Genomic DNA, 25423 nt, shown 5'->3' on the forward strand with positions numbered 1-25423 from the left:
CTCAGCCGCTCACCCCAGGGGCCAGTACATCAGCTTCCTGATGTTCTCACGGATGCTCGGTTTTGTTCACACTTCTCAGGGCGCCGGACCTTTGTTGGAATCATCTCTGCGTTGTGCATCTGGACATTGTGGCATCTATCTGATGTTCCAAAGGATCTGAGTTACTTTCAGTCTACCATCAAGCCTTCCCTCGCGTCATCGTCTGAAGCAGAGTAGAGGTCTCTGGAATGACTTTGCCCAAAGTACAGGATGAATGGGAAAAAAATGGCCAAGGGCCACTTTATTACAATTCTAATACAATTTGTCACTAAAAATCACTTTCACCTCTTTTCTCCTTGTTGTCAAACTGTCACATCTGGCAGCTGTGACTCCATGTTGTTGTCGCCCACCTTGTTGCTTTTCTTTTGCATAAAATTAAATCTCTTGGAGGTTCCTGCATTAAATTTCCTTTCCGATTGTCAGAAGACCTGGTGTGAAAAGGGTTCTCTCTAGGCTACTTCGAGTAAGCATGACAGTTTGCTCCTTAGCAAATATGTCAGCCATAATCACATTTCCAGGCTTTGCCATTGTTAAATGTTTAGTGAGAGAGTCTCCAATCAAAACAGTGCCTGCTGTGGAGCAGCACCAGCCCTGTGCTAGGATGACTCATCATTAGGAGAGGCCGGTTTGGAATTGGAAAATATCCTGCGCATAGTCTCAGTCAAGTCTGTGATGGGATGGTCCGTCCGTTCTCGGTAGCACATTCTCCAGCTGCTCCAGAGTCAGTAAATTGTTCATTCTTTTACATATTTGATGCACATTATAATTTATTTTAAAATGGCATGTTTCTTTTCAATTATTTGGACCTCGGGCAAGACATATTTTGTCTTTATATCTTCACTCTAATCCCAGGTTTCCATTGACAGATAAATATAACACAAATATGGTCGTAGTCTAGACAGCTCAAGGATGCATTTCAGTCTGTATCGCTGAATACGATTATAAAGTTTGTTTACAAGAAACCTCCTTGGGTGCCGTTAACTATGAAAAGAAACAGCTGCTTTGAAATGCTGCTCAATATCAAGTCTTTTCCATTTCTTTTTGTCAAGGCTAGACAAGGTAACACGAGCACTAGACTTCACGCGACTGTTTGGCTTGTGTGTGGGGATTTGCAGTGCAGAGACTAACCCACATACGCACAAATAAAACGAGGCAGCGATGTCCGATAAATTATACAACACCGACTCTTTAATGAATGCCGTGGTGCTGGAATGGCAGCATAATTCCCTCTCTCTGTGTGCCGGGATTTGATATTGTTTTCTCTCTGGCCATCTCGGTGTATGGGAAACTGTGGGTGCTTACATATATGCATGCTGTTATGCCAGCCACAACAGTCCAACAGCTCTCAGCAAGGCACTGGTTGGGAGTAGCTGCCCTATAGTGCGAAGCTGCAACAAAGCTAACAAAAGTTCACAGTACCTGCAGAGATCCAGGATGAAGAGTTGGTTTAATATGTCACACCCCCCCCCCCCCTCCCCAGAATAAAAGGCAGAACTGCTTATCTGACAGCGTTAACACACAACCTCACCATTATCCCGACAGCCAATGATTTAAATGAAGTGCAGCAGCTGAAAGAATGCAATAGCAGTTGAGATGTTTTTTTTGTTTTCTTTTTCAAGCGTGAGAGGTATACCTCATATCGCTCAGTTGTAGCAGTGAAGAAAGAGATGAAGAATACGCGAGCAGGCCGGGGGGGGGGGGGGGGGGGATTACAAGGACACGACGGCCTGTTTAGCTGTCAGAGGACACTGACTCAGTGTGGAGGGAAGAGATAAGCCAATTATCAGCTGCCGCCACACACAAGCACACATGCATCCATACACACATTAATTCACACAATATTTAAAAAAAAAGGTGTTAACATGACACTCCAGGTGACAAACCATCTGGTATAGGAGTAATTTTTGGTATCTAAAGTACAATTGTAACAATAAATAATAAAGCAATTTCAGATTAAACAGAATAAACAGAATAAATGATGCAGCATGGTATGAGAGTCGTTATTCTAAAATCTGGGATGCGACTCCATGCCTATGTTTTAGAGATAGGGGGAAATGAGGACTGCACTGTATATATTGGGGTGAGCTATGCGAGCTTCATACAGGATATAAATAAACATGCATGTACTGTGAAACAGAGTGGACAGACTGAGAATAACTGGTCCTCCCTCAATATTCAGGAGGGAAATGGGCTAGCTGCAGACCCCTGCTGTTGTAACCACGTAAAACAGTCATTCAAGTAATGCAATTCTGGGCTTAAAAATGCACTTAAAGCAAGTTGTTATTATTTAAAAAAACAGGCACCACAGACAGGAAGTGCACATTCTTTTTCAGATTGCAGGTTTACATTCCAATTAAATATGACTCCAGGTGCTACCTGGAAAGTCCTTCTCTCCGGAAGGACTAATTAGGAGTTATCTGTCACACTAAAGCATTAACGGGTCCATATTTAGTTGAAATAAAAAAAAGAAAAAAACATTCAGCACCATGGACAGCATCTTCATTCCACTGCGAGAGAGAGAAACAGAAAGGGCGAGAGAGACCTGCGGCGAGTTGAGACAAATTCCAGCACTGTGGACTTTCAGCTCAAAACAAGGCTTCATGTTTCTTATTTAAAAAAAAGAAAGTGAATAACTTAGTGAATAGATGTCGATTTTTTAGACGGCAGACAATGAATATTTTATTTTAATTCTGCCACATTCTTGTAATTTATCTATTGCAATATTTAAATATAATAATGAAACATTGTTTAAATTACATGAATAAGAATGTGCAGAACCTTTTAGGCATAAACATGAATGGAAACAGCATAAATATAAGACATTTAATCATCAAATCAATATATGCTTACAATTATATGGTCAACATAGTTAGAAAGTACCTGAAGTGCTGTAAACGCTGAAGCTGTTTGATTTAATTATCATGCCAATAAATCCATCTCCATGGGACACAGAATGAGACTGAAAGCTCTTAAAAATCCAGAGAATGTAGCTGGATTTTATATATTTCGAAAATTATTAGTATGTGCGTTTTATAAATATATCTTTTTATGTAAATGTTTGTGCATGTGGCCATATATTGGCCAGAAAAGCCTCCATATGGCACATCTGCAGCAGCTGCATTGTAGCCTGTTGACATGCAGAGGGAATGCTTTGACTTCTCAGTGTCCCTCAGCACAAAGCCTTGGGGAGCGACGAGAAGAGAAGAGAAAGGGGGATGTTTCGTCAATAATTTAACATGCGATACTGAAATCTGCCTTCACTGGAGTTTTATGTGGGGTAAAATAAGCTTCCGTCTGTCCACTAGGAACCTGGCAGAGTGATGGACTGACAGAGAGACAAAGGAAAGGAGAAAGATGAGAGGAGAGAGTCAAGGGAATTGTTCAACTTTCTGCAATGGGAGTTGATGTTGCAGCACTGAAGAACGAGAGGACAGGAGGTTGAGAGTGACTGAAGACGGTTCGAGTCGGTCATTCATTTGGACTCGTTGCCACAGATGCCATCCTGCTGCCACTAATAGCTATTGAGCACCAAATATGTGGATGAAACTGCGGCTAAAAACAGCCCAGAACAAATGCACGTCTTCTTCTTCCTGTTTGCTTGGTAAAACAACAGGAAGCAGCTATTTTGGGAAAATGCAGAGCTTTTTAAAGAAGGAACAAACGACTGAGAGCCACACTGTGGAACAGGAAGCAGGAACGCTTTGAGAGATGTTGAGGTTTTGATGGAATTTTTTTGTTTTTTTAGCAAACATGTGTCATCATACCGACAAATGCTTTATTTTATATCACTGTATCCAGGCTGCATCCTGAAGCAAAGACATGATGGAGCAAATACACTCAGAAACAAACACCCACTTACAGCTTCAAGCATCAGAGCAGAACTTTTTTTTCTTTTCCTCAGCATGTGGTGTCGCTGTGATACCACCCGATTCTCATCTCTATTCTCAACAGCACAAACAAACTGGCTCCGCACAGCTGGTAACAGCAGGCAGAATAGACAGATCCCAGTCTGTAGGGGTGAGGAACAACACTTCAGTCTCTATCTCACTCGGCGCTGATCCCCCTCAGGGCTGGAGTCCACTTCTCCTCACCCTGGTGACCTATGACTACTGAGCCTAAATCAGTACAAGCAGCATTGTCAAGTACGCAGATGACACCACACTGTTAGTCTCATCCGGGATGCCAGTGAGCTGGCATCGTCAATGGCATAGAGAAAGTGAAACACCAACAATCTGGCCCTGAATGTCCACAAAATGAAGGAAAACAATGCTGGATTCAGGAAGAACAGACATAATCATAATCATATCACATTCATTCAGTATTTTCTCTTAACCAAATCATGCCATCCTATATATATATATATACTTGTATATTTTTTGAGAGACAGTTGTAATGGGATTTCATCCTGTTGTTCCTTGTCTGTTGGATAAATATTAGTTGTAGCTACGCGGGGTAGGAGTATGATAGTGAGAGACTATGTAAAGATGAAAAGAGTAGATACTGCAGCGATGATGCATTTAGTATTCTGGCTCTGTCTCATCCATTCTGCACTATTGATGAGCTGGCAATGTTCTGCTGTAGACAATCAAGGACATTCAGTGACAGCTGTACAACACAAGCCTGCACAGCTGGAAACACACTTTATGCATCTGCTTCTGTAGATAAAGCCACATCCAGCACAGACTATCCCATATTATTAGCATGAAAACTCCTTACCCAAAGCTGCCCTACTTAAAGTTTTAATATTGACAGTGAAATTAATGTGTAATATTACAGTATTCATGGTGACAGAGAGAACCATCCATATTTCTCCTCTGCTCCAAGGAACATTGTGATATATTTCAGCTTGTTGATTTGGTTTTGCAATATGAAACCTGTCATTTTCAGCAGCGAATGAAAAAAACTCCTGAACACCATGTGACTGTGACCAAATAGCAGGCTGACAGTCATAAATGACCCAGCGAAGAAAAGGAGACGTACATCATAGCTGTTTGAAAGCCAGATATTGTTCTCGGGAGGTTATGTAGACAAACCTGGAGTGAACAGAGCGTGGTAATAAAAACCACTCGGTGTGAGTAACAATGGTTTAAATAAAACCCCACTCGCAGGAGGCACTTTTAAATCAATAGATGTAGTGCTAAAACCAGAGCAACATCGCGTAATGCATCACTATGCAAAAATAAATCCTCTGTTGTTTTATTGAGTAGGATTGGGATATTTATGTAATCAATATCTAATCTATGTGGTTAAATGTAATTATAGGCAACATAATGTAATAAAAAAGCTTCGAGGAACCGATGACCAGAATGAACTGTATGCACAGCCAAACACAGAACAGGCAGAGGCCATCTTGACCAGTACATAAGTGGGCTTCATAATGAAAGCTGCAGAGAGGTTCTCTATAAAAGGAACGCCTGGCACTGCAGCATTGGAAACAAGCTTGCAAAGGCTCGGGGCACGTTGTCAGGCATTACACTTATGTGATGTGGTTTCCTTGTGTAACGAGGGTCAAACTGTGGCGTCTTGATTCTGTATTTTATTCATAGCCAATCAGAGAATCTCTTTGACTTGTGTGTCTTTACTGTGGAATAACCACATAGTTGTCTGGAAAGATTTGGAGAAAAAAAGAAGAAGAAGATGACACCATATTTGATAACCCTGACTGCCTCATCCTTCAAATAAATATTTGCACTGACCTTGGTGTCAGGTTGGTAAAACTAACTGCAACTTCACTGTGGGTGTGGGTATGAATACTACAATATTCCACTCTCTTTTAACTAAGAGAGTTTTATTAATTTATCTGCCGATAGTCCACTTTGGTCCCAATTGTAATGCATCTTTTTAATGAGTTCTGACTGTATATTATATATATTTTTCATATTTTTGCTCATTAAATCTGTTTATGATGCTTTGGTTGGTTTAACTTACCTTGCTGTTACAGAATAACAGTTTTGTGTCACAATGCTGGAAGTGTCAGAGTTTGGTTTTTGATTAGTTTATTTTGATTATTTATGTTCCTTGCACTTCCTGTTATTCATCTCTGTTCTTTCGCTTTCTCTGCAGTGGGTGTGGCAGAGGACGGATTGGCAGAGCGGAGCAGACACACCTGTGACCCATCCTCCCACCACCAGATGGTTTAAATTACCTCACCTGTTTGACCAGTCACCGGATTAGGCTTTTTGTCTCTCGTGCTTTCCCAGTGCTATGCCTATTGTGATTTGCTCCGAGATGCCAGTTGGTCCTCTGCCAAGGTTGAGTTTGTATTTTTGTATTATCATTATTGTGGTGGCAATTTTTGCTTTTGCGTTTGAATCTCCTTTCCTGATTATCTTGGTTTTCTATTGGCTGTGATTTGTTTTTGTTGGATTATTGAACGTCCAGCCCCCCCCCTCTGAGTGTTTTGAGTTTGGTATTATTGAAGAGTTTGAGCTGGTTTTTTTTGTCTCCGTCTCTGCATTTTAGGGTCCTTATTCCTGCCAGTTCCATAACGTAACGTAACAGGAAGATTATGTTTTCACACCATCTTTAATTTATGGAACATTAAGAAAGCCTTTTTTTTTCACTTAACATCTGAACTACGAAGAAATATTTAAAATCCAGCACAAACATGCACGCACAGGAAAAGCCTCCACGCTAAGCATTTTGCTGAGTCCTAAAATATTTGTTTTGGTATAAGTAAAGCATTAATATTTAAAGAATCTGTCTTTTCTTGCAAGCAAAAGCAAAACACAAAGAAAGAACATCTTTTTTTCTATGAGAGGAATTAAAAGGAAAATAGCACTTATTACATAGCTGCGCCAACAATGCACATTCTACATCTGTAAAATAATTAAAGAAATATTGGTTGTTCTATGGATCTGAAATGATCAATGTCATAAGGGTAATTTATTTTCCATTATGATTTTGGAAGCTTTTGAAAAGGGCATTATCCTGCAATGTTTAATGCTGTTGCAATGTCAGGATCTCGATCAAAGTTTCATATGTTCTCGCCTTTTTTGTTTTGGGTAATTCCAAGACAACCAATTGTCACAAGTGAAATCAAAGCAGAGGTAATAATCCCATCTGTTTGTTTTCTGATGATAATATTTATATTGGAGGTATGATTGTTGTTTGCTTTTACTCAAATGCTGGAAGAGGAGTGTGAAGTACGCAATCTTCAGAAACTAAAGTGAGCAATGGGGGCAAACCGCTCTCGTATTTCTTTACCAACTGGAATCAAATTTAGAGCATCATTGCACACATTTCCTAACTATCGCATATAAGTGTTCATGTTCTTTTTTCTAACAGGGACGAGGGACACATTAAAGGGACACATTAAATAAAATATGTTAAAATACATCACCATTGCTGTAACTTTGATTTTTCCAAAGAGTCTGGGCTTTGTGTTCTGTGGTGTCATTATTGTCCTGACGTTCCCGCTTCAACGCGTTCGTGAATGTTTTTCTGTGTAAATCAGTTGTGAGTACATCAGGAATTTCACTTCTATCTTCCAAGGTGCTTTTTTATTATGGATGTGTTTTAGCCCTGCAGCTATTTTCACCTGTCAGTCCATACAGCACAGCTCCAGCCAACTCGCACAGAGCGCTCTGATCATCCTCTGTGCAGCGGACCCGGAGCTCATAGTCGACTCGCATTTATTCATTTCCTTCAACTAACAGCATCACAAAGCGCATTAAGCAACAGCAATGCAAGCCAATGCACATGTTATATAATCTCTTACTATCATGGTGCTGTGCAAACTTGGAATTCTTTAATGCAAGCTCATTGTTGCTCCCATATTAAGAGAAGTAAGAGGTTGTTAACTCAAACTTCACTTGGAGTCTCCCCTGAGTTTTTACACAGATGTTTTCTCAGATCTCTGTCTCAAGTTATCAGATCCACTCGTCTTGTTCTGTTTTACTGCTCTCATCAACCTCGTTCTCAATGGAGTTCATTGGAACACATTTGTGTATTTTAATTTGTTCATCTTGATGACTGACAGTTTTATTGCTATAGATTTAGCATCGGGAAGCTTCAGTCAGTGTAGAGTAGCTGGTGTCTTGCTGTTTCTTGCTCATTAGCGATATGTATAGACTTATTTCTGTCTCTGTTGAAGTTATGTTGGAGAGGATGCGTTGCAAGGCTAGCGATAGCTCACAGCAATGTAGCTGTACGACAGAAAGCACCCGAATATTTGAACTAAACCAAAAATGTAAAATCAAGACAGTAGTTTAGAGAGTTGAAACAGTATCACAGAACTTTTGTTCCTGTAATTGTTTGCACCTGTATGAGGCTGTGGGCCTGGCCTATATAAGCCCCTCCCCTTCTGTTGCCCTCTCTCTTCTCTTTGCTTTCCTCAGCTCCCGGGCACCAGAGCAGCGGATCCTCCCATTGCTTCCTTTTTTTAAAAAAATTCCTGCTTTCTTTTGTTATGAATAAATAACCTTTTTTTGTTGTTGTTGCAATTCAATCTGGGTTTTGTTCCTCGTTGCGTTGCGGCTCTGAGCCGGTCGTAGCGCAAGTTGCCATACCAAACTAAGGCCGTAGGAGTGTGAAATTCATCTTTGAGATTTGTTCTGCTCTCAAAGCTGATTTTATGCTGTTCTTACTGAGGCAGCAACCTGCATGTGTGTGTGTGTGTGTGTGTGTGTGTGTGTTTTAATATCTTTGCACGGGATAGCCTGAGAAGACGTTTCGAGTCCCAGTGTGAGCATCAAATGTACAAAGCAGCAACTCTGGTTTTCTCTAGAGGCCAAACACAGTGCAAATACAGTAGAAATGGTAATGGAATCACTTTTAAATGCCTTATCACATATGTGTTTAAATGATTTATTCATTTCATTCTCAGTCTCTTTTATGAGCGCAAGGAGCTCCTGGCCATGGCGCTCTCTCCTGAATTTGAAGTAGCAGTTGTCGGTTGCATGCATAGAATGTCATCGAACATGACAGCGTCATCCAGAGAGGCACAATAAAAGCACAACAATCCCAAATTGGGGCTGTCTAAAAGAAGCTAATGGATTTTGGATTCCAATTCAAACCAGAGCCGTGATTCTTGTCCTGATTCTTATTTCCATCCATCCATCCATTCACTGTGTGTTTGTGTTTGGGCATGTCTTGTAGCTGTTGTTTTAAGTCCATGGGTGAAGATGAAATCCTCTCCCTCCCCGACTGTGTTTGAAGTACCCCTCCATTCCCTGGTAAATTCCTCTAATGAATAGTGAATGCTGTTGTCAGGGCTGATCAGAAAGAGCAGCAGGGAGACGGTTCAGGAGCAGGGGGGTGAGAGAGTTTGGATCAGATGCTCAGGAGGAACAAAAAAGTTTTTGGTTTCTTATCTATCCGTTTCTGCAGTTCTTTGCCAGAGTCTCAACAGCAAAGGTAAACACACACTGACACAATCGGGCAAAACACCTGCAGTTCTGATGAAACTGCTGCATTCGGTTGACAACACCTATTCCACAGCATGTTGTTTATTTGTGTGCTGGTAAGCTATACAGGTTATCAAGCAACAATAGCTACAATTGCACTATGCTGACAAAGCTCGGACCTCCACAACAAAAATGAGACTATACTTTTGATTTTTGCTCGTAGGGGTGCAGATGAGCTGGTATCTCCCTGCACTCTTTGATGTCCATTGTCTATTTTTTTGTGTGTGCGTTTCAATCAATAGTGGTCGGTGACTACTGATACCGTGTGCATCTACAAACAAAGAAGTCACTAAAAATGTTGTTGGTGATAATAATGATGTCGGTGGTCAAAGGTTTGACCAGGCCATGAGAAAAAAAATTCAACACTGTTCTACAGCATCAATCTAATGGTCTGTATATCCACAAGTGTGCTGCAAAAAAAAAAAAAAAAGATGTCTTCATGTTTCAAATTAGCAAACAGGCCAACATTTAATTAGAGACTGAGCTAATAAAAAGAACAAGAGGAAATCGAAGGACAGGCAGCACTTCATCATCGGTGTCAGAGATTCCCTTTAAAAGGCAAGGATCTCCTTTTGGATGGCAATTAAATTTTAGGAAATAAATTCATAATTATTGAGGGGTTGGAAAATAATACCAACACATTTCCCAAGTTATATGGAAAGTCCAGTGTGTAGGACTTGTGGGGATTAAGTGGTAGAAATGTAATATATTTTTTTCATAATTCTGTTTTATTTATTCACCTCAGCCTATTTAGTCCTTAATCACTAAAACCAAGAAATGCTGTGTGGTCATTACCTTTTTATAATTGACCCTTTACTGATTGTCCTCCCTATATAGATATAAAGTTGCACCACTCTAGTTTTTAATAGCCAAACTTTGGGGAGTTGGTTCGGAACCTCACAGCCAGGTGAAATTAAATTCTACACAATGGACAAATAAAATTACCCAACCACCATGAAGGAGAGAAGCAGAGTCTGACTAAATAAAAAGTGACCATGCTCATATCTGTACGATAAATGTGTAGCTGAAGGCAGCAGCTGCTTTGCAGGTATGTCGCCTTTCACTTCTGAAGTGAACTCATTGATATGCGCACGCATGCATACACTTGTACAGACAAAGTCCAAACTATTAGTCACCATGGCAACCAGTCTGCAAAAAGCCGAATAACTGTCCAGGCATAAACCAGTGGGAGGCAGCTTTGTGTTGAGGGGCACCTGAAATGGACCTCAGCTGAATCGGTCCTCCAGGTTTCAATTGATTATCGATCTTTTCTCCCCATCATTTAGTTCCGCTTCTTCTCAGCCTGTTTGTGCTTCAGCTGTCCACAGCAGCCACGCTTGCTTTAGAAACGAGTCACAGGTGAAAAGACCAGAATTCACAGCCAAAGGAGAGATTTGCTTGGAAGATGAACTCGAGAGAATCTTTTCTTTAAAGCTGGCGATCAGTTAGTTTTCATCTATAACGATTTCAAATTCGAATCTTAAAAACAAGCTTACACAAAAATAAAGATGAGAATAATTTGATTTGACCAGAATGCAATACGAATATTTTGAGGTGTTTTTAGAGTGTAAAAAATCTTTGTACGAAAATCCACTTTGTTTTATCGTTCCTTCATTCATTAATTCATTTTATTAACCGGTTAATCCAAAATTCATGTCATGGGATCTGCTGGAGCCTATCCCAGCAGTCCAGTGGTGAATTTGTATTCAGGGTTAGGGTTAAGGTATTTGTATTCACCACTGCTTACATTTTGGGTTGATCTGACCCCACCTTGTGAATGTTGTATGTTTGCTTGACTTTTCACGTCTGTGTTGCATTCAGTCGGCCAACATTGCACCAGCTCATTTTCTCTTCTTTGCCTGACAGACTTCTTGAAACGCCACTAAAGAATGCTGTCTGCGTGGCTCTTCCTCTGTATGTGTATTCATATGGGATAGACGGCATGCTGAAATAATATGCAGTCTGGACCATGGCTTGAAAACTATCCAGTTTTCTATCCACTCCCCCACCATGCTCTAATAGTAAGACCACGAAGCTCTCATTGACACGTATTCTGTTCCTCCTTATATTTTGCGGAGTTGTAAAGTTGTATCTGCCCTAACAAAATACATTTATATTAATACAAAATCTTTAAGATGGGCGTACGTGTCTTTCCACAGCCCCGTCTGTTCTCTCTGTTGCGCACCTTCCTTCCTTCCTCTTTGGCACGTCTGTTCCTTTTTCCATCTTGATGTTCAGAGCTGTGCTGCGACGTTGTAGCAAACACGATGCCTCATGGTGCAGAAACAGAAAATTCAAACAGCAAAACATGACCCAACAGTGGGGTGGACGAGGTGGCGTGTGCTCTACAATCACGGTGTTGCGTGTTGTGCGCGTACAAAGCAAAAATAAGTCCAGTCCAATTCTCTGAGCTTTGTGCGTGGCGTCCCCGCATCCCTGGCAGCAGGCGCGTAACGCAGAAGTGGTGCGCGTTCAAACACACACGCTTGTTGTGATCCTTGTTTTCTTTGACGGAAGACGGAGAGATCAGCGCGGCCGAACACTTGGGGGGGGGGGAATCTGTGTGCAGAATACATTCTTAGATGAGGCTTTCTGCGAGAACTGCTTTTTTGAAACTGAGTTAACATTTGACTCACGTCCCTCTCAAACACAAATGCAGGAGAACTTTATTTGGAACCTCGTCTTCTGCCGTATTCGTTTAACACTGCACAGATGCGGATCCTGGAAAGGGACGTTTTAGCACCCCAGAAATCAGTGCGTCCATCAGTGTTGTTACAACGCAATCCTCGCCCCACGCCGGCACCGTCTCTGTTTGCGAGGAGCCACTGAGGCAGAAAATGGGTCGCATCCAAGAGGAGTCCACTATGCAGAGTCGTGTGAGTGGAATGGGAATGAGGCCGAGACACAGAAGGAAGAGAGTCAGTTAGAAGAAGAAACCGAATCAAGGAGATAGAGGGAGCCAGAGTGATAGAAGCGCGTCCTGCGATCATCCATGGAATTAAAAATTATGATGGGATCTTTAAAAGAAAGAAACCGAACCTGTATTTGACCTTTTTGTGTTCCTTGTTAATCCAAATTTTGTATTAACAAGAGAACACAATTGCAAATGGAAATGGTGAGTCTGACAAACAGAAGAGGCAAAAGCGCAGAAGAAATGTGTGCCAATTTGTAGTTGAGACTAACAGAAGAAGAGAAATGGGGTGATAAGTAGTTGCAGCGTTGTCAATATCTGACCCCCCCCCCCCCCCCCCCCCTGGCTAGCTCATTGAGCTCTGGTAATTCATTAGACGATTCACACGTTTTGGTTCGTGTGCAAAAAAGACTCAGAGGGAGACATAGTGAAAGTTTTTCGTTTTGTATATATTGTGAGTGTTAATCTCAGGAAACACGTTTTCACAATTATTTCACCCAGCAGCGTTAATATGGCCAGGAATATTGAAAAGAATTGTGGCACAGGGTGATCATTTTATTCAATGGCCTTCTACTAAACTCAGGAGCAAAAAAATCTGTCTCTGCAATTATTGTGATGCAGGACATTAAGGCTGTGCTAAATCGAGTAGCCTCGTCTAAAGTAAGGCTGCTTATAATGTGCTATTGTCTCCAAATGTCCCTTCAGCCGAAGACAATCAACAAAAAGTAGTGCAACTGGTCATTGATTTCTCAAGCCATCTTTCTTGGGTAGCCGGGTTGGGACAGCATGTCTGGTGAATGGAAACTCTCCTCCACCAAAGAAATCCAATAAGTATTCCATCCTGGGTTTTCTTTATCTTTGTTATTGTCTTTGTTTGTTTGTTTGTTTCTTTTTTCTGTCTGTCTGTCTTTCCTTCCGTTCAGCTGATCTATATTAGGCTGAACGTGTGGAGAGCCAGATGTTTTTAATCAGCATGTTGAACTGTCTCATGTCGATCTGCTGAATTTGTGGGGGGGTAAGTCTGTTGTCTTCAACGGTTGTTTTAAATTCAGGTTGTGCTTATGTGCTTATGGGTGAACTCTTTGAAAACACTGAAACTTAATATTTTAATTATTGTATTATAAATTACTATCGTTGCACTGTACTCATTCTCTAACTTTTGTTGTTGTTTGTGCTCAAATTTTCTATATTTATTTATTTTAAACTTTATTGTTGTTTTATTTTAAAATTTCAACTTTTGTTTAATGTAATGCACAATGAGCTGCTGCCATGTATGAAATGCGCTATACAAATAAAAATGCCTTGCCTTGCCTTACAAGACTCAAGAAACCCATTCAACAAGTAGCCTCAGACACATCACTTCTCTATCTTCAAAGAAGTCAACAACAGACTACTTGTTTGAAAAGTGGTGACCTTTCTATGTCTGAAGATCTGGCTCTATCACTTTTACCAAATAGTTGATTTTTATATTTCATTGTTTGCCTCGCATTGTGGAAGTTTGAAGGTCTACATGGGAGCCCAGCTGAATGCTTTGAGTTACCTTCAGCCTAGCCGATTCATCCTTCCATTCCATTGAGGACAAATCTTCTCTGCTGGATGTTGAAGCTTATCTTGAATCCCACTTGATGGAGAAAAGCATTTAATTTAGTTGAATTTAATTTAATAAATGACCTCACCTGCATGCTGTGCATAATTGTCTCAAAATGTAAAATGAAATCCAAATTTATTTATTTAGTTACCGGTACCATTTAAACTTGAACAGGATGTGTCACAAACATTTTTTTAGATGCGAGTATCTACTGAAAAGGTCACTTCTAATGTCAAACATAAACCACACTGCATACGTCACTTCATTCTGAATCCAAATACTCACTGCCAGTATTAACATATGCGGTGGGCAAAGTGAATTATTTAAATCTCATCCCCCTACTTTTAAAATGGTTTGAAAATAAGTGAAGTTAGGTCTTCAAATATATGATATTTTTCAGTGGCAGATCATCCTCAAAGGGAAATAAACTTCTTCAAAGTCAAGCAAAATGAAAAAAACATTCCTGAGTGACAGGTAACATCAGAACAATGCACTGGCCTCTGATTCTTTCTTTCCGAAAATAGACGAGCTCAGAGCGTCATCAAAAATCTCCTGATGTGAAAGGGAAGTTATTTATTTAAGATTTTACTTAGAATACATGAAAAAGCTTCTCAGTTACATTGACAAGAGTATTTATAGTTACTTTTTAGCCCTGCTCTCACACAGATGTACAATCCCGCACATTTCTGATGTGGTTTCCTGCACTGAAGTCTTATTGCTTTCTGCTTCAGACAGTCGTATCGCCGCTGATGGATGCCGTCTGAGCTGTCTCCTGTTCCCCCCCATGGCTCAGCATGATCTGCACAACATTATTGCTTTGCTTGGGAAGTTGATTACCCCTCCTCTACTCGTGGTTGACGAAGCAACGTGGTGTAGTTTGGATTTGCATTAAATGCTGAAAGCTTCATACACTAAACATAACTTTTGTGTATACATTTTCGACTAATCGCTCCAAATTTTTACGGCTTTCTATTCTATTGATCCTAACAAATGGCTCTGGGAATGTGATGTCCATGCACTTTTACTTTGAGCTGCATGGTCACCACTGTTGAGTTGTGACCATGTCTCTCACACAACCCTTGTCAGTTATTATAGCCGAGCAGGGAAGCAATGAAAGTGTGCAATGATGCCACCTGACAGCCCATTAAAGCGGAGAGAGATGAGGATGCAATTAGATTGTCATCCATGCTGGAGTTACCGCTGATGAACCAGATGGAAGGGGGAAAAAAAAGAAGCAATGATTTGTTTTTTCAGAGCGATTAATCCTTTCAGGGTGAGAGGATGCTTGGTTTGCAGACACTTGACACCAAATCAAAAAAGAGAGATGATAATTATTGCCGTGAACAGTGGTGTTTCTTCTATCTGGTGGCTCTGGGTTGATTCAGTTAATTGCTGAGCTTAAAAGATAATGCTTCCGTTGTGAATAGGTAAAGTTGATTCTATGTTCATGTCACTTCATCGTATAAAATATAACCTATGTGCTTTCACTGCATCACTGCATGTGTATACTTCTGTTATTTACCCTTTATGAAGTGAAATTAACAGAGTTAATTGATACTTGAATTTAATTGACATTTGTGTCTCTCCAATTTGTATTAACCTGTTATTGATGTACTTTACATTCCCATTATATCTCCTCTTTTCCTTCTTCTCTTTCAGCATAAAAGGCTCGCAGTGGCAGTTTCTTGCCAGTGGGAGGTGTGATGTTCCACCAATAACCGATAATTGATCCCTTTCAACCGTTCGGCTCCACGTGTGTGAACAATTCAAGTATATTCAGTTTTATGCCTGTATAGCAGCAAATCGTTCCGAAAAGAGGATTTACCCAGCAGCAAAGTAATATGTATACAAATTAATTATAAAAGTAATCCAACATGTGTTTTACGTTATTTAATATGATAATATTGTAAGATCATTCCTGTATTTCCGTGTTTCTGTATTTTGGAATTCTGGTTTCGTATATGAATAATTATATTGAACCATTATGAGAAATTACATCGTGAACTGCAATCCATGCGTGGGGGAGGAGGAGGAGATCATTCAAGGCAAGGATTGGAATCTAAGTGCTGAGACAGATGATTATTGACTTTTGACAAGAATCAAGAAGAGACTGGTGACAGGCATGCGAGTGAACGGATGGATGCTGAGGATACAGATTAGTACTCAATACTTGTTCTTCTAATTGGTGCTGAAATGAAATGCACTGATTTTAGTGGAGAAGATAATCCCTGCGTCGCAAAAATCACTTTGTAAGTGAAATAATACGTGTGGCCATCCATTCAGAGTCAACACCGACTGAACACACTCATCACGCTCCGTCACTAAGTTCACAGATCGTTTATTAAGACACAGAGTTAAAGAGAAATCAGTTCTTCCTGACGACGCCATTGGAGCTGTCCATTCTGGCCTGGTGCTGAAACGGTGAAGCTCAAGCAGGCGGGCACATGCTGAAGTTCTGCGAAGGTTTATTTCAAGATATTGGCCGGACTAAACTTGGCCAAACAATTAAAAGACATTTCTGAGTTACATTCATTCGCAAGAAATATCCTTTAATTGTAAAGTCAAGTGTAGAAAATGATCCTCGTTCCTTTGGATGGAAACCGGCCGTTTCCAACAGGTCCGTCACTCTCTCCACACGAGCCGAAGAAACACCTGCAATGACATCACAACAGAGATAAGTGACGTCACGCAACACGTCGGATGTCTCTGCGAAGCCGTCAGACGCACTCCACAGCAGACACACACATATACTGCGGGCTTCATTAAGCCTGCATTGTCAGATGCAGATCACCGTATAGTGGTCTAATGAAATACCTGAAGGCAGCACATTGTTCCAGGTGCCGCTGCTGACTTGTTGAAAACTCCCATGGCTCCATCCTGTCGTGAACTCATCTCCCTCCTCCTCTGCGCTGTGACGCCAGCGTGTCCGAGCCTCGTCGAATCGGCTCTTCGCTGGAGGATGAGAAGTCAGAGTCCCTTTCGCTGTCATTTATTCATTCCCTAAAATCCGCCACTGGCACGGCTCGCTGCCCCCCTCTGGCTTTTTGACCCGTCACACGATTATACAGCGCTGAGAAGGTTTTACGCACGCAATAATGGCAATAGCCTCTACTCACCCGGTATCAAGGCAACAGCCGGGCTGAATATTTTACGCATGTCGGAGCCGGTGGCTCCGAGACACCGCCATCAAAAAAAGTGGAAGCACGCTCCCGTCGTCGGGATCTCCTATTCGTGCGCAGCGCGTCATTCACAAACTCTGCCAGGGGGGGACATACCCCCTTACGAGGTTGTCAACTTGTCATCCATGGCCCGGTATTCTTCCGGAACTCGAAACATCAACATAATCACCCGTAGCCGGTCGGTTGTTTGTCTGTTGTTGAACTACCACGTCTTCCGCTTCACCTTTGAAACAGAAAAGAACGAGGCAAAACCAACATTGTTTTGTTTTTTACGCATGGGTACGGAAGTCGCAAGCACGAAAGTAAAAGCAGCTCATGCAACGTCTTTTTTTTTTCTTTCTGTGCGGCAATACAGCGGCGAAGGGTCCGAACTTCAGCCGGATGGGAGATCGCGCTCAACGGGTCAAACCTGAAGTCGGAATGTTGCACGTTCACTACCGGCACCTCATATCCTATCCCGGCATCCGTGTCATCCCGTAAAACTTACCGAGTAAGTGGGATCCCTTCCGGGACGCGAGTACCTCTGCACCTCACCACGTTTTCTCCGCGGTGCGCACCGGCTCCATCCATCCGTCCATCTCTCTCCATCTTCATCCCTCGCCTCTCTTTTCTCCGATCGGGCTTCCAGTGCCGTAGATAGAGGCTCTGCAGTCACGTGGGTGTTAGAGAATAAAGAGAGAGAGAGAGAGAGAGAGAGACGCAGACAGAGAGTGCGTCCCTCCTCCTCCTCCTCCTCCTCCTCCTCCGCAGTTTGCAGTGCGTTATGTCTCAGACTCGGAGGTAGAGAGTCAGAGCTGCTCGCCTGGCGGATCTCAACCTCTGAAACCAAACCCCCGGTGTCTTCTCTCATCCTCGGTTTGTTTCTGTCTGGAGCCCTGGAAGCTTATATTATTTCTTTGTTATTCTACAAGTCTTTCTTCATCTCGACTCCGACCAACAGTTTGGTCCTTGGGATTAAAAAAAAAAAAAAAAAAAAAAGATACTGTTCAGTGGTGATTTAATCAGTTTCTTGCTGCTGCCGGTTTTACGCACCGAAGCTTATTTTTGATTTCCTCATCGCTGGAGGAAACACAGAAATCAACGAGGTGGATCCCTGGATGTGCCTTTTTGGCTCTAACTGGAAATGGAAATGCTGACATTGTTATTTCATTCCTTGTGGATATTGCAATGCAACACAGTGAGCGCCGACTCCATCATTCATATTGGTAAGACATCAACTATAGGGCTTCTTTTCCGGGCTTTGTGCCGGGCTCTGGCTGAAGAGAGACAGAGAGAGAGAGACAGGCTGGTGGCTGCATTCAGGGACGGGTTTAAAACTGCGAGCAGAAAAGCAGTTTATGATTGGCTTGTGAAATATGGACAGGTTCATGTTCAACTTGTGTTATAGATTGATTTGAATAATCCATGCATGAGTTCATTTACAAATATCACCCCCCCCTCGCTGGCAAAGAAGACCCGACCTCACACCTAATTATCATTCCGATGCGTGCCAGGATACGGAATGAGTGGTGCTGCAACCAGGCTCAGACTCAGCAGCGCAGCTTGGTAGAAGAGCCCACAAAGTGTTGCGCCACGCCACCCCTCTAACCACCTCTCCATCCTCCCCTCCTTTCCAAGCAGGGAGAGCTCACGTCGATGCAAATTCACCTTCACAAGCAGAAGAATAGCCGAGGCTAGCAGGAGGAACTGTCCCGATGTGAGGGTTTCGTTTAATCCATCCATCCTCCCATTCTCCCTCCCATTCTTCCTCCGTGCCTCCCGCCTCCCCTCCTTACTTTCTCTCCCAATCTCTCTCTCTCTCTCTCTCTCTCTCTCTCTCTCTCTCTCTCTCTCGCCTCCTCTCATCTATAAGCCTGAACTTTGAATTGGACGTGAGTGAAATGTTAATCGAGCCTGCCAGGGGACGAGATGACAAAGGGGACAAACGCCGACTGTTTGGGCTCTGGAATAATGTTGGCATCCAAAAAGCAGTTGACGTGCTATAGGGGCAAACATCGCTTTCTGTTAGAGTCTGTTTCCCCCCCATTTAATCTCAGTTAAGTTACTTTGTTTTTCTCATATAAGCGAGAGTTGATGAAAAATACAATCCGGAAATACCAGAAGAAACTTTGAGAGATAAGTAGATTGAATACACAGAATCACGCTTTTGGACAGGAACTTTAAAAGTTGCACTAATTCAATTTAAAGGGTTTTATTGGCAGTGAGACCAGATGTAATTGGTAGAGTTACCCTGTTTGAAAAATGAGGATTAAAAACTTTATTAATCCAAACATTTGCTCATTTCTGATCTCTGCAGCAGTTTAGAGCATCAGCCCCAGCCGGTAGTACCACTGTGGTGTCCTGTGTGGTTTAGTCAAGAGAGGGGAAGTGATAGGAGGAGGAGGTAGACAACAGAGTAGGATGGATGGATGGAGGGAGGGAATGATGGGGGTGGGGGGAGGGAGCCACTCAGTTTGTAAGAATACATTTCTCACCTTCGCCAATTTTTTAAAGGAGACAGTGACAGATCGCCTCTAAAAAGGTTGCATCCCCATCATAAAAAGATGCAAGGTGATTGAAAATGAATTGGCCACAACATGGAGTAATGACAAACTGCTGTTACATGATTGGACTTTTGACTTCAGCACCAAAAATGAATTGGATAATCTGAATATTGGTGCATTTGAGCATTCTTCTCATGAATAATGGCTGTCTAATCACAGAATAATGCCCACGATGTTCCCCCAAAATACTGCCAACAGTAAAGCCGTTGCAAGTATTTTTTGGTCAATTTAGAGTACATTTCTAAAAATTGTATAATGGATGGAGTGCTAAATGGATGGACAGATGGACGGACACTTTGCTGTCTGTGTTCAGAGCAGCCATGGAAACAAGACAGACCATATTTAGAACAGAATAAAGCAAATACAACAAATAAGGGATGGCAACAAATTGTGAGACCAGACTGGACACAGTCAAGAAGCGACACGGACATTATTAGATTTTATGACTGCATGCTTCAGAAAAGAAAGTCGGGGGCTGTGTTGGATGTCCAATAATGAATCAGTTGTGTGTTCAGAAATTTGACTCAAGTGCATCTTGACAAATGTTGGAGCCTAACTGTTTTAGTATTTCTCTTCCTGCACACATCTGCATTGAAAACGCATCTCATCACTCTCAACTTATTTCTGTAAACATCAGTCTCTGATAGAAACCCGTTATCCTGCTTCCAAACAAACAATAAAAAAAAAGTGGCTGAAATGTGCTTAAAATAAGGAGGCGCTTAATATCAATGGACTGAAACACAAGCAGGTGAGAGTGAGTATACTGGTCAGGCGGCGGCTCCCCTGCTGGTTTCCGCGGTAGAAATCTCAGTAGCTTTGAGACTCGCTCCAGCAGTGCAGCGGCAGGAGAGCTTCCAGTCAGGTTCAGGAACAGCGATTCATTCGTTTGAGTTTTATCCAAACACAATGTTTCTCTGTGTTTTTATTTCTTTATTTTAAACTATTTGATGCAAACAATTGAGACACTCTTTTAATTTATGATAGACCTGATGATTCGCTTGTTTTTTGCAGTGCACCAATTTGTTTGCAGAATATTAATGAAGCACCAGCTGCTTCCCAGAAGCCGCTTGACTAAACATGTTTATCATCTGCTTGAGCTTGTGACTCCTAAAGTGACACACATTCATGTTAACATTTTATTACATTCTGATTGGTTTTATCCTAATCTAGTTACTTTTATCCTAATCTACTTTATGTTCAGTGAAACCACAGCATACCCTTCTAAAGTATACATTTATAGTAGTAGTTCGTTTTCCTTTTATTCCTTAATTCATTCATTTTCTTAATTGCTTAATCCGAAATCTGGATCGTGGAATCTACTGGAGCCTATCCCAGCAGTCTCTGGGCAAAAATCGGGGTACATCCTGGACAAGCCGCCAGTTCATTGCACGGCCTCACACAGATGATCATTCATGCACACACTCATGCCTACGGACAATTTAGTGTAGTCAATTCACCTAAGATGCATGTTTTTAGAGGTCGGAGGAACCCGGAAAGGACCCACGCAGCCACGGGGAGAACATGCAAACTCCTCACTGAAAGGACCCAAGTTGTATTTGAACCTGCAACCTTCTTGCAGTGACGCAACAGCGCTACACACTTTTTTTACTCTTAGTATTTCTAAAATTATCGTGTGACCTCTAAGAATTTCACCATTAGGCCTGATTCAGGAACCACTGGAAAAAGGTAACTTTAAGAAAAAGGGACATTTTGCATCAAATCATCTCCCAATGTTTTTCCTTCTTAAGTCCGATAATTATTAATTAAGAATATTATTAAAAATTATAATAACAATCTTGGTAACTTTTCTTAATGACAATCTTTACTTAAGTCATACTTTTACCAAATCGAATTTCAATAATGCTCAGAAAATCAAAATGCAACGCGGCATAAACTGCTTTTGATGCACATAATGTGATCTATGGTTGGCTAGCTGCCTTCAGAACCGCCAATGTTTCCCTGAACCAACTGACAGTCGGACTCTGACTGACTTGGCAGCGCAACAAGATGCCCAATCAGATGTGACAGTGTTCCAAACCTCAGCCCCGGAACTCCTGCCCGAGCATCTGTCTCATCCATCCGCATGGCTTTATCATGGGTGACATATCCTGGCTTGTTTGTCTCTTCCTCTTTTGGGTTCCTTGTAATGGATCAGTGGCAGGCATGGTGGGGGGAGTCTGATCAACAAAAGAGCTGATGCCAATGAGAACGTGGAGCTTGGACCTTCAGCTGACCTTCTTGAACATCCAACCGATTTGCTTTTATTTTCACACATCGGTATTGGAACAAAATCTGTGGAGGTTCAAGAATGTGCAGGTTTTTATTTCATCAATCTCAAACAGCAGCTGGTTTCACTAATTAGTCCCACCCCTACTGTTCGTTGGTTGAATGTGTACAAATCAGAGATAACAGCTGCTACAGGGCTTGGTTACGACTGGAAGAAGCCAGTGGATGAGCAGCGGTAGTTTTTATGCTTGAAGCTCAGAACCTGGAGCAGAAAACAGGGGGAAACAATTAATTATGGCCTTAATTACATCTCAGCTCTCAAGCTATCCATTAGGTCCACTCTGCATATGATGTGTGGTCTATTGGGACTAACAAGAACAGTTCTCTTTGCAGAAAAAGAGCAACAGAGTGCAGGTAGAATTCCCCCTACGCTCTACACAGCCTTGATCCAATACCATTGGAAAAACTGGGAAATTGTGTGTGTTCAAAAACAGAAATAATTTGTATACTGAATTACTTCATACACTGATCTGATTAGGTGCTAATCATGTTTGTGTCTATTTTTTTATTTTTTTTAATCTCTGGTTTTGCTCTCCACTACCTGTAGCTCTTTAGCTACCAGATGGTCCACATGGCTCATTGAATTTGTTTTGTTGCAGAATGTTTCTCAAATCTCGCATTTAACTGTTGCAGAAAACACATTTTATGTGAATGCTTAGATGGAACAAACGGCAAATGCTCTGTATGGTAAAAACAAAGAGCTAAAATTGCCTAAACTTACTTGGCTGTGCTAATTCTCGGTGGGTTCTGGACTTTTATATATCACCCAGCTCTATCTTCATACATTGCAGCTTTAAATAACCTCTACTATGGAGGGTATTTTATAAAGTTTCAGAGAAGTATTTTAAGGTCCAACCAAAAGTAATTGAGTAAGATACGGAATATTAATGAAGAAATGTATTTTTAAAGTGTAAATGTGAACACTGTGAACTTTGTTGGTATCAGCCTTGTGGATCTGATATTAAACTTGGTTTATTGCACTTTCTGTCCCCTTTGGGCAGTTTTCCAGGTCTCAGGGTTCTCTAAGTGCCCCTAAGGTCAAGCAGATAACAAGACACTTTTCATAAGGAGGCCTGAGGAGGAGCGATTACCCAATCCCATGAGCCAGGCAGCTGACAAGAGATGATTTACAGCACTGGTGCAGCAGCTATCAGTGGCTGTGTGAAGTAAAGGCAACTTGAAACTGCAGGAATCCAATCTTTTGAGGCCTGGCAAAGCAAATGAACAGCTGTGGTCTTTTCTGGCTCCATCACTAAATAAGATGAACTAACCTTGTTGGGAAACAACACAAAAGGCTTCCCGCACTGTCTCAATGAAGGCTTAGCCAGGCCATTTACCGCCCACCACACACACGCACATGCACACGCACACGCACACGCACACGCACACACACACGCATGCACACACACACACACACACACGGTCCAGATGCAAGCACCGGTGGCTGCAAAGTCATCTCTATAGCATATTGCAGCAGCCTCATTTGTTGGATTGAATAAAGATGACAGGTTTAACCTTACAAGGCCATTCACTTATTCTGTGAATGACTGTTTGTGTCCTTAAGATTCACAAACAGGAAATGTGAAGACTATGTGGGCACAGGGAGGAAAAGGCCTGACAAATATCAGCATCCAGAAAGATGATGGTGGTATGGATGGTATTACTCTCTTATATTGCAAAGCTGCCAAGACTCTGCTTTACGCTGATGCTGAATATCTTTCAGATGGATTTATTCAAGGCAAAAAAAGAAAAGAAAAAAGTGACAATGATGATTGATGTACTTGTCAGAAAAAAGTTTCTAAAAAGCTTAGTTTGGGAAACAGAAACATTCTCTTTTGTAACTATTTCCATTCACATTTGTTGTCGACCTAATCTGATCAGCCCAAGTTATTGTTGTTGTTGTGGTTCTTCTTTATTTCCGGCAATATGGACGCCGCCAGGCACATTACTGCCCTCCACTGGTCGGTTTGCTTCTCTGACCCTGTTTTTCCATGTCTTGCCATGTGGGCGTGGCCACGGGCGACACACCTGCCATTCATTTGCCACTTAGACTGGTTTGCTCTTTAGACACTGCCCTGCTGATACTTGAGCATCAGTTAATGAGTGTTCTCCCTCAAGTCCATGTGTGTTTCTCCAGCGTGTTTTGCCTTCTCTTCCGTCAATGTAAGATTTTGAGATTTTGCTTTGGCAGTGGTTTTGATTTCCATCTGTTATTCTGTATTTACCTTTTTGAGTCTATGAGTAAAGTGTTTTTTTACTCTTATCTTCTTGGTATTCTTGTCCTGTGATGCAATGGGTGAACGTTGCTGTCAAATAGCGGTAGGCTATTCAGCAGCCCTGTTCCCTGCAGTGTGATGTGTGATTTTATAATAATAGTAACTCAAAAGATGTAATGATTTTAATACACGTTAGTCCATTTTTAGATACTTAAAAACAAAAAAGTAACCAAATAAGTACTAATTGAAAAAAGGGCAAACATTAAAACCAGTTCTTGAATTTAATGAGATTTGTTGCAGAGAGTTTCAGAATTAAGTCCTCATCTTGGATGGTTTGGGTAGGAGGCAGCACTTTTGGAAAGACATTTCTTGTTGTGTGTTTAAGGAGAATATTGTTGCGTGGGTTACGTGGAGCTTTGTTGAAGACAACAATTTAAAACTGAATCTGCTTTGAGGCAAGGCAGCAGAAAGAATGTGTGAAGGAATTTGTTGGATGTACTCTAAGCAGCACTCAAGTCTGAAAGGCAATAAAGCCATGGATCAGAAGATCAGGGAAGAGAGACGGGCAAAGACAAGTTTTTTTTTGTTAAAGGTTTCGGAGGTATGATTGATGTGCTGTTTTAAGAGAAATTTGTAAGAAGGCCCGAAATCGGGTAAACGTATATTTGGGTGAACATCCATTTTCATCTTCACCTGATTACAACATGTCTAGATATGATTCTGTTGTTGCCCCATATTTCATATTGTTGGACTTTGCTGACCTTCTGGCAAAGCTACCCAGTTTTTATGGCAACAGCCTGAGTACCTTTACTTGGAGTATAAATCAGCAGCGGAGAGACAAACATCACATTGTCAGCAGATGCTGGGACTGCAGCAACGTTCATGTTGCCAAAACCATAAAGCATGATCTTTACCTGCATGGTTGCTATGCCTGAATCATTAATTATAGCTTTGATTTGTAGCATCATCCATTACCTTGATCATTCAGACTTCTCTGATATTTAACGAACAACCATAAGTTTTCATAACCAATTTTCAGACTTGATATTCAGCCAAATAATTTTGGATTTACACAAAGTGATGAAATTACCAGACACCAGTGTCACTGTCTCATGCGTGTCAATGCTTTGTGGTTTAATTTCATCTGTTGCGTTAATGTAGTTTTTCTGTCTAATAGATTCTAATTTCTGTGTTCAGTTGCTTTTATTTTTCTAATTTATGCAATCTGTCATATGCCCACACACACTATTCGGC

General features: G+C 41.5%; 1 protein-coding gene across 1 annotated transcript in view; it reads left to right on the forward strand.

Moving 5' to 3' along the window:
• Window positions 1-18247: 18247 nt before the first annotated feature.
• LOC137909924 (glutamate receptor ionotropic, delta-1-like) overlaps window positions 18248-25423 on the forward strand; it is a 218875-nt gene continuing 211699 nt past the window's right edge. Inside the window, exon 1 of the mRNA XM_068754354.1 lies at window positions 18248-18329. Within this exon, the coding sequence (XP_068610455.1) occupies window positions 18248-18329 (82 nt within the window). The remainder of the gene's footprint in view (window positions 18330-25423) is intronic.

Source organism: Brachionichthys hirsutus, chromosome 21, assembly GCF_040956055.1.
Source record: "Brachionichthys hirsutus isolate HB-005 chromosome 21, CSIRO-AGI_Bhir_v1, whole genome shotgun sequence".
NCBI lineage: Eukaryota > Metazoa > Chordata > Actinopteri > Lophiiformes > Brachionichthyidae > Brachionichthys > Brachionichthys hirsutus.